This window comes from Ammodytes marinus, assembly GCF_949987685.1.
Source record: "Ammodytes marinus genome assembly, chromosome: 5".
Taxonomy (NCBI): Eukaryota; Metazoa; Chordata; class Actinopteri; order Uranoscopiformes; family Ammodytidae; genus Ammodytes; species Ammodytes marinus.
Genome location: NC_137234.1, coordinates 14,768,696 through 14,779,437, shown reverse-complemented (window position 1 = coordinate 14,779,437; position 10,742 = coordinate 14,768,696). Strand labels below are relative to the sequence as shown.

Here is a 10,742-nt window from a genome sequence, read left to right as displayed (position 1 = left end):
AAGGAAATGCACCAGGAAGACGACCTGGGGCAACCACACAGAAAGAGCACCTTCTCATCTTTCCCTGTAACCTTCAGGGCTGGAATGTAGAGTAGGCCTAGTTGTAGAGTATGACAGGCTGATGTTATAATCCAGTTGGGTCTTCTCCTGTGTTCTGAGTCCCAGGCAGTTCTCGCTGCCCGGTTCTGATTTTCCTATGCTTTGACCCCCAGACACTAGCTGGCTCTAAGGGTCCTGTGTTCTGACCCCCAGACTGTGTTCTAATCTAATTGGTTCTATCTTTCATTTGAATCTTATTAAAACCTTTTGAATTATAATATGTTGTATTAGATTTTGTTCAGAGTTACTTTCAAGTGTTTAGAAAATTTGCTTTGCTTAATTGACCAAACCCCATCATTCTTTTACTAGTCCGACATTAGTTCTTGAATGTGTGGCTAGCTTTCAGGATTCTTACTGTTACAATATGTGCTGTTATGGTAGTTTCAGAGTGGAAAAAGTAAGTGGATCAGTTTACCCCACAGCTGGGGTAAAGTGAGCCACATGACAACTTTTTTTTAAACAATCATATTTTCACTGCCCTTTGTCTTGAAAAAATTCTGCTAATGCCTATTTCTAGGAAACATCCTGAATTAATGGGAAATGTGTAAATTTGAGTGATAAATCATTTTAGCTCCCTTAGAGGGGAGCAAATGTAAAAAGTGGCTCAGATTACCCCGTTCTCCCCTATATATTATTTTTTTTAAGATGTTTTTTGGCATCTTTCATGCTTTATTGATAGTTTGAAGAGACAGAGGTGAAATGGGGCAGAGAGGGGAGTGACATGCAGAGAACAACCGCGGGTGGGAATCGAACCCAGGTCTGCTGCTGGGCAAAGCCCAGGGGGGGACGCCCTACCAACTGAGCTAAGGGCGCCCCCATACTGTATATAAACCTGAATATATATTAATTTAAAAGGAGCCATCATTATAAAGATTCTCATACACTTATTCAGAAAAACTTTATTGTCCTTTATAAAGAGATATAAAACACACATTTAATAAATAAGTACAAATAAAAAAAACACAAAAAGTAACACCATAAAGACAAAAACACACCAGCTGAAAATATAAAAGAAAAGGGGAGATTAAGAAAAAATCAATTGAATAGGGCTGGTCCTGGTACAGCAGGATTATAAAAGGCGTGTTCTTCATGACGCTGGCCTTGTGAGAATTGATATGGTAATTTGCAATCAAAGGACAGGGAGCACCCTGCAGTAGCAGTCTGCAACACATTTGTCACATGGCATCTACAGACAGACACACTCCCCTAATCAACCTACTTTCATATATCTTATATAACCTCATTCCAATCCCAGCCCGGGCACACTTTGCCCTCATTGAATCCCCTCCTCCCAGCTCTGACATGTCTTACCACAACAGAGACAGAGTACACAGTGCAACCTCAAGCCTTTTGTTCTTTTGTTCCATACAGGTGTTTGTGTGTGTGTGTGTCATTTACATCTTTTACGTTTAAAGACTCCATATAGCTGGAGCCAGCCTCTGGTTAGCATAGCTTGGCATGAAGAATGGAAACAGAGACAGAGACAGTTAGTCTGTACAAAGGTAACAAAATCCATCCACCCGGAATTAACCCACTTATTATAGCCAGCACGATATAATGGTATTGACTGTCTCATCTAATTCTTGGCAAGAAAGTGAATAAAGCCATCACTAGCCTATTTAGAATTGAATCACATACTTGCAGCATTTCAATATTTATCAGGCCACACGTGTGCACATTATAAGACTATATTGAGTGCGTCTGGAATTGTCTCTAGTTAAGTAGCTACGAGAAACTTTGAGTTTATGTTGTTTCTAGCTGCATTTTTAGATAAAAGTGGTAGTGTTTTTACGACATCAGCGCCAGAGTGCATATTGGCGGCACTTGCAATTGTTTATGAAGCGAGTGAATATGTCCATGAAGAGAGACTGCAGATGAGTCGCGATGAGGTAATGTATTTCTATGTGTGTTTGTAAGATTAATAATGAAAACATGACAATGGTGAAGCTGAAAACTTTGATATAGTACCGTTCAGTGTTGTTTACGCTGATGGTTTGGTCTGCTGTTGCAGGTCATTTGTGATCAGAGGAAGCATCAGACTGCTTCATTAACATTTAAAAGTTCCTCGTAGGAGGTTTACGATAATGTGGAATAGACAGCTTTTAAACATGCATGCCTTTTCAAGGAATACTTATTTTCAAGATGTATTGTATAAAAAGGGATTTAAAAAAAAAATGAAAAATCTTAACAGAAACACCGAAGCCAAGTCCTTGACGGTTCAGCAATGCATTCTTGCGGTGCGGTCCATGTGAGAGGATGACTGTGAAAAGCCAATTGCCATCAGGAGAACAGCAGGACTTTCTGCAATGTTCTCCTGAGCGGAACCCTCTCCTCTGGCTTGCTGTCTGGGATCATATCGCCGCTCCTCTCTGCACTCAGCTGGATGCTCTGCCTCTTGTCCCTGACAGCCTGCAGCCCTGCCTGGGTGATGTTCCTGCAGAAGTCCACCTTGAGCTCCTCCAGACGCCCACCTCCGTTAGCCGCCACTGCCTCCAGTGTGCGGTCGCTGATGCGGACGCAGTTCTCCAGGTTGAGGCGAAGCAGCTTCCTGCAGCTGTGCAGCGTGGAAACAACATCCTGGTCTGTGATGTGCCCACAGCCCGACAGGGTTAACGAGAGGAGGTTGGGACACCTGTGATACACAAAGGGTTAAGTCAGTAACACCTATAACCAGTCACAGGCTTAGTGGAGTACAAATGATTCAAGATCTGTCCTGTGTATGTATCTTACAACATCAGGCCTCAGGACATATTGTGTAGTACGAAAGGGATTAGTTTGTTATGAGACGGATTAGCTTTAAGTAAGCAATGCGGTTTGGTTTGTGTGCTTGATTTCAGATGAATACTCCTGCAGGTCTCTTGAATAGAATCAGATAACAGAGGAGAGAGCACGTAGATTTTCAAGCCCGATCTGAGCCGTTTGTGACCGAGAGATCTAAACAACACTAAGAAGCAACAACATGATCTGTTGAACAATATAGCTGTTTAATACCTAGACCAAGCTAATTCTTCTTCACACACTGTCCCACTGGGCCCTATGTGTTTCCGACCTCTAAAAAAGGCATTTATGAACAAATGGAGCATGGTGCTATTGCACTGAACAATTACAGGATGTTTGATGAATAATAGCATGAAAGGGGAAAAAAGCATTTTTCTCTTGCAACATTTTGTGGGAATGACTTCTATAAATGAATGTGAATTGTTTACTGCATGTATCAAACCCAGAGTGAAGGAGTGCACTGCAACCTACTGGCAGGCCGGCAGTATCGAGCTGGCAGACAGCTGAAGCTGAGCTGAAGGCAGTGTGGATCCAGGGTGTCATTCACGTCCACTGATGCGGATTACGTAAAGATTTACATAATCTTACCACTTTGCCACATGGGATCCAAACATATTCCAGTTGCCTGTGAGTGTTGTGGGTGCTGCCCCACTAACCTCTGGACATGGGGGTAGGCCTATAGCACGTGCCCCGCTGCATTGCTGCACGGGGCCCAATGTGGGGCTTTATCAGCAGATGTGATTGCACGGTATTGACATTAACCAACAAATAAAAGGGCAGGCGGGCGGTGCAACGACGAGAGCTCATAACCAGTGGCATTTAGAGATTACTAGTCTTTAATGTCTACAGTGAGTGTGTTTCGGCAAATAAGGCACCGTACAAAACTGAATGGAGGTAAACCTGACTGGAATGAAAACTTCATTATCCTCCGTTATGTAATCCAGCCTCTTATGTCAAATATTTGTATGTGTGTGTGTCTTTTGTGGTTTTGTCTGTCAAAGCATATAACTTATCTGCATGCCATCTGCATAAAACATTCTTCTGACTTTGTCACACACAAATGCCCACATGATCACACATTTCATAACACTTCATAAATGCACATAAGGGAACTGGCTTATAGCACCTCTTGTGGTGGTAAAGGTCAAAGCCACCAAAAGTATGACTTGGTAATGGCTTTCTAAACTTGCCCTTTCATTTCCTAACTTTCACCCACTGCAGAAATGCACAACATTGAAAAAAATATATTTAAAAAACAATAACTATTCAAGCATTAAATTAATTACGTTTCTTTAACAAACAGTGCAATTTAATCATCATGATCATTGAAATGTACCTTGCAAATCAGAGAATGCAGCCACTGTAAGACAAAAACAGCTACGGTATGAAGATAATTTCTCATCTTGCCTGTTTTTGTTTGTGTGCTGCCGTGTTTATTGTTTTTTGCCCCGCAGCAGTGAGTTTATTCCACTGATGCCCTTTTTGTCTCTCGTTCAGTTGCAGCTCTTTGGTAAACAAATGTAGCAAATCATAATGTGGCATTTGCAACACATGAAGGATCTTTTTTTATCTATCTACAGTGCCTTGCAAAAGTATTCATACCCCTTGAAATGTTTGACATTTAGTCACGTTATAACCACACGGCTCCATTTATTTTATTGGGATTTTATAGACCAACACAGTGGTGCATAATTGTGAAGTGGAATGAAAATGAAACGTGGTTTTAAAAAAAATATATAAATAAAAAACTGAAAAGTGTGGCGTGCAAAAGTATTCAGCCCCCTGAGTCAATGCTTTGTAGAACCACCTATCGCTGCAATTACAGCTGCAAATCTATTTGGGTATGTCTGGACTTTGACTGGACCATTCTAACACATGACTATGCTTTGATTTAAACCAGGGGTGTCAAACTCATTTTCACAAAGGGACACTCTACGATATGATAATCACACTAGGGGCCAGACTGACATACCTTCTTTTTAATCGAAAAATAAAAAGAACGTATATAAACTGCGTACAATGGCTAGTTTTTGCTTCAACATTTTCGGGGGACAAATCATAGGAGGGAGGTATGGGGGTGCTCCCCCCGACATTTTTGAATGTCAAACACTTAATTTCCTGCATTCTGGTGGATTTTTATCCACCAATCTGTGCCTTTTCGGCATCAATTTATGGTCTTAATTTTTGTAAAGGAAAAGACATCATTCAGGTTCCTGGTGAAACAATTATAAAGGACTATGCAGTAGCCTAGGGCTCTCAGGCATTCTGGATTGAGCCACAATATTTATTCTCCTGGATTTTTCAAAACTTTCTGCACATTCAAAACATATCACATGTTTTGTTTTTTTAGGAATCATGACGCAGCACCAGTGTTAGCTATTTATGACACTTGCTTACCATTGGAAACGAAAGGGGTGGGCTATAAGCAGTTAGCTAACGTTAGCTAGTTGGCTATATTGTAAAGCAAAAGTTAGAAACCAGATAATTTTGGCATTAATCCTTAGACACTTGACACAATCAATCATCAATATTAGCATGCTATTTAGCCACATATATTGGCCTATTTACAGCCCTCAGAAAACTGACAGCTCTTCTTAGATGCAAGTTCATCAATTCATGGCTTATTGGAACTTTCAGCAGACTCCTAGCTGTAAGCCATGTCAGTTTCCTAACAGTTGGGAGCGTATGCGACGTGCGGATATGGCACAGGCTCCATGAAGAATGAAAAAAAAAAAATGTCTTTATTTTTTCCCCAGAATTGATTCAAATCGGCCGAATTGATTCCGGCCAGATCAAAACGTGTCGCGGGCCAGGGCCTTGAGTTTGACACATGTTGTTTAAAGCATTCCATAGTAGATCTGGCTGTATTTTTAGGCTAGTTGTCCCTCTGGAAGGTGAACCTCCACCCCAGTCTCAAGTCTTTTGCAGACTCTAACAGGTTTTCTGTCCTGTATTTGGATCCATCCATCTTCCCATCAACTCTAACCAGCTTCCCTGTCCCTGCTGAAGAACAGGACCCCCAAAGCATGATGCTGCCACCACCATGTTTCACAGTGAGGATGGTGTGTATAGGGTGATGTGCAGTAGGCTATTAGTTTCCGCCACACATTGCATTTAGCATTAGGCCAATAACGTCAAGTTCGGTCTCATCTGAATATGCTGTGTCCCCCGCATGGCTTGTGGCAAGGGTTGGAGGAAGGTGCTCTGGTCAGATGAGACAAAAAAGGAAATGTTTGGCCTTAACGCAAAGTGCAATGTGTGGTGGAAAACTAGCACCCTATACACACCATCCCCACTGTGAAACATGGTGGTGGCAGCATCATGCGTTGGGGATTCTTTTCTTCAGCAGGTACAGGGAAGCTGGTCAGAGTTGATGGGAAGATGGATGGAGTCAAATACAGGGCAGAAAAACCTGTTAGAGTCTGCAAAAGACTTGAGACTGGGTGGAGGTTCACCTTCCAGAAGGTTAAATACCCTAAACATACAGCCAGATCTACTATGGAATGGTTCAAATCAAAGCATAGTCATGTGTTAGAATGGCCCAGTCAAAGTCCAGACCTCAATACAATTGAGAATATCTGGAAAGACTTGAAAATTGCTGTTGCCAGACGCTCTCCATCCAATCTGATGCTGAATCTGAAGCTTGAGCTATTTTGCAATGAAGAATGGGCAAAAATATCAGTCTCTAGGTGGGCAAAGCTGGCGGAGACATACCCCAATAGACTTGCAGCTGTAATTGCAGCGATAGGTGGTTCTACAACGTATTGACTCAGGGGGGCTGAATACTTGTGCACGCAACGCTTTTCAGTTTTTTATTCCTAAAAAACAATTAAAACCATATTTCATTTTCATTCCACTTCACAATGACCACCACTTTGTGTTGGTCTATCACATGAAATCCCAGTAAAATAAATGTATGTGTGTGGTTTTAATGTGACAAAATGTGGAAAATTCCAAGGGGTATGAATACTTTTGCAAGGCACTGTATCTAGAATTCCCTTTTCCCCATTTAAGGTTTGAGTCATTCAAAACAGCATGGAGAGGCTGAGCTGAGCAGAAGCAGAACACCATGCCGCTAACCAGTAATCATCTCCGATGTAATGACCTGTTTGTTTCCCTAACAGTTATTTTGCTTGGTCAAATTATCCTTTGAACTCTGAAAGGAACTAAGACCTACATTTAACATTCAGCTGCTTCGGTCTTTCAAGTGGAAGGGTTTGTTTTCAAAACATGCAACACAGATTTTGAACTTCTTTAGCAGTGAATATTTCTTTTGAAAAAGTGTACTTTGTGAGTATGAGTCTTAACTTCCAACTTAAATGGCAACTAAAAACATCTTTGCACTCGTTTGGTGAGAGGAATCATCAATTTATACACATGGTGCTTATAAAGTATTGAACAATGTTTTTACATGTATTAAAAAGCTTTATTCCAAAGCTTTTTATGTCACCCACTGTGCAATCCACACATGAACCTATTAATTCAGGTTGTATAACTGTAACACCTCAAGCTAATCACATAACTAACTGCTGGATTATTGATTTTTTGTAATCATCTGGCATTAAAGGATCATTACATTGATATACACTATGGACAGGCCCAAACACAAGCTTTGTTTTATGTTTGTTTTTTTCTCCAAGGAGATAAAAAAAAGAAACATGTTCTTGGCGTCAGAGTTTACGTAGTAGAGTCCTATCCAGGAAGAGGCAGGCATATAGACACAGACGCACATGTTCACTCCTCTGACAGCAACAAAGAGCCAATTGTAGGCTCCACCTGCCCGCCTAAATCTCCCCAGTCTGCAGCTGACTGGGAGGGTCTGGAGCCAAATCGCTCTTTATCAACCCCACAGCCTCCCTGCATCCCCTCCCACTTTGTCACGTGCACTTGCTTTCTTCTTTCACCGAGACTATTTGGAAAGGTTTATCAGTATGCAATGAGCGTGCCTTGAGGCCGTTGATATACAGGACCCAGACAAAGTAGGTGGTGCCTTGACCGGTCTCGTGGCTTTGCGTGTCTCGTGTCTCAAATTTCACAATACAGGAAATCCTCAAAGGGTCATACAGTGATCCAATGAGCCAGCCCCTCTCCCTCTCCTCTTGTTCCGGGCCAGCTTCGGTGGCAATGGCTCCCTTGCATCAACCGTTATTACTGACTGCCTTGAAGAATTCATCCAGAGACCTCATTACCCCTATCCAGGCTGATTCCTGGATGCAGCCAGCCAGGCACACATGCACGCACGCACGCACACACACAAGGCCGAAAGCCAACAGAGCTGCGTTTCAGGGACCTGTCACATCACTCAATAAATATAATTTGATATATCTGACCACAGTTATGTTAGTTAATAGAATCTGATGTCCCATGTGTCCCTTTTCTGTCTCAATAGGCGGCTCAGCATACAACATCTGTTTCTAATGATTTTGGTCCCTGCTGCCTACAGCTAAACATGGCACTTTCATTGAGCCATGTGAATCTAAATGAAAACTGTTTTGTTTCTGTGGTTGCTGTGAACGACCCTCGAAAAAGTCGGATACCGCATGATTATCCTAAAGACAACAGCATTTTTAAGACAAAAGTTTAAAGGTTTGTTTGTATCATATGGCTCTCATAACACTTTTAGCATCACAGGTGTAAAGCAGCCACAGGGATGGACAAAATAACTACAAAACCTTAAAATACAGCGCATCCGACACAAATGAGCTACTCTCTTTTAAGTCTAGGGGTATTTTCTCCGATTTTACATACTTCTATAAATACCTATTTCAAATGTGCAAGAAGATAAATTATACCAAAGTGTTTTATATGGAAATGTTCAGAACACATTAGACCTTTGTTTTCTGAGGTCTACTTATGTCCTAGACCATTGTGTAAATAATTGGCTTAAATGCTGAAAAATGTATTGCGATTTTTGAAAAACCTGGACATTTGTGTGAAAGAAGAACCTTTAGTCATCCTGTTGAGTTGTTTTGGCTCTTGAAATTGCTTCTCCTAAGCCTTAGCTTCAAAAATGCAGTGGAAATTTTCCAAAACACAGTAGGGGAGTGCACAAAACATGACTAATATAAAATTTGGTCCAGACGCTTTTTGGTAGAAATGTTGTCTCTACTTTCAAAAAACATTAGGAAATTAGACTGAATGAAGACTTTGAACCACATATGATGATTCATGGGATGTACACTAATAAAAGAGGAAGCATCACAAAACATTTTTCAAACAAACCATTAAGTAAATATGAAAACAATAATAACAAACTACTTTCACACTATGTATATACTCTATGCACTATTTACAAGCTAAGTGGTAGTTGAGGAGCTTCTGGGTCTTGCTTCTCACAGTGTTTTCTAAGCCTCTAAGGGACTGACAGTATCACAAGAACATTCCCTGGAAACAGGAGGACCTCTAGTTTGAGATGATGTTTTCATTTTATTTTTCAGCCATATCTTCAGGAAGATATTAATAAAGATATGCGCGCACATGCGCCGGCGCGTGAATAGACACAATGGTGTTAATTCAGCGCTTCGGTCCTATCTGAGGGTTTTGGTTTGTACCTTTATCAACCTAGGGGTCGGGACCCCAACAGCAGGTCACAAGATAAAATCAGAGGGGTCGAGAAGGGTAATAATAGTTAAGCAGGAAAGGCCATGCTTTACCAACACGTTTTGCCATGTTTTTTTTTATTAAATTATATTTTTTGTTTAAAGAAATGCACATGAAATAATAGTACGTAAACACAACAAGGCAGGTGAGAACACCACACCACACAATAACACTCACATGTGGCAGACATGGGCGAGGAAAGTGCTGACCAGGTTTTCGTGTTTACTGCAGATGTCCTTCTGAAACGAGGTTTTCAACCAGTCCTCGATGTTGCACACCTGCAGCACCCTGCTGGAGTGCCAGCAGACGGTCAAGTGGCGCAGCGAGGGTCCCAGCACAAAGTTGTCCCTCCTTAGCTGACACGGGGAGCTGAAGTGGAGTAGGTTCCAGAGGCGGGGGTCCAGGAAGACCTCGCGCAGTCGCTGACAGGTTAGGGACAAGCTCTTCCGGCTGTCCTTGTCCAAGAAGGAGAAAAGGTGGAGGAGGCATTCGCGGTTGAGCTGTGTGAGGTGCATGGTCAGTCGTCCCAAGACAGAAAAAGAGAGAGAGGCCTAGTTCCCTAAGGTGGTGGTGGTGGTGGTAGTAGGCCTGCTGCTGGTGAGAGGCAACAATGAGCCTGCAGCCCGTATTGTGTGTCCTGGATACATGATGCCTCCACACAGGCACAGGCTCGAGGCCTGCACATATAAGGCCGTGGAGTGCAGGCTATTTTGGGAAGACAACTGCCGGCACGGTCAAAGATGGAAGTGTTTGGGCCATACGCTCCCTTTACCATCTGTCATGGCTCTCAACAGGCAGCAATTGGCTGGACTGAGACAGATGTTTGCAATGCCCTGGCCTAGTTCTCAAGATACAGATATACACTGAGTGGAGCAGAACTAAAGACAAACAAAGAGAGAGAGAGAGAGAGAGAGAGAAACACCTCCACAATGTACTCCAATAAAGCAGTCGTGCAGAAACCATATAACATTTTTTAGAAATAATACATATTAAGTATATATTAAAGGTGCTATGAGAAACTTTTAAATATTTCTGAAAGGGTCTAATTTTTCCTCTGATGATCATAAATGACATGTAACAGCAAACGAGACTATCAGCGCAAAGAATGCTATTCTTGTATAGTTTTTCTTAATGCCTTTGTCATGGGTACTTTCACCCAGAATCTACAGCTGGCGTAGAAAAACACTTCCGCTGTCCAAAGGGGTTGCCAGAAATAACACATACTTAAAGTTCCTTGGAACACCTTTACGTTTTAAATGTCCAGA

The 10,742-nt window shown here is 41.9% G+C and overlaps 1 protein-coding gene across 1 annotated transcript; it reads right to left on the bottom strand.

Annotated features, from left to right (window-relative positions):
* Nucleotides 1-2,379: 2,379 nt before the first annotated feature.
* Nucleotides 2,380-9,992, bottom strand: fbxl22 (F-box and leucine-rich repeat protein 22; the record flags this gene model as incomplete). The annotated part of the gene is made up of 2 exons (XM_080028181.1): nucleotides 2,380-2,731; nucleotides 9,655-9,992. The coding sequence occupies 2 exons, from the start codon at nucleotides 9,990-9,992 to the stop codon at nucleotides 2,380-2,382; spliced, it is 690 nt and encodes a 229-aa protein (XP_079884307.1).
* Between the last annotated feature and the right edge of the window lie 750 nt (nucleotides 9,993-10,742).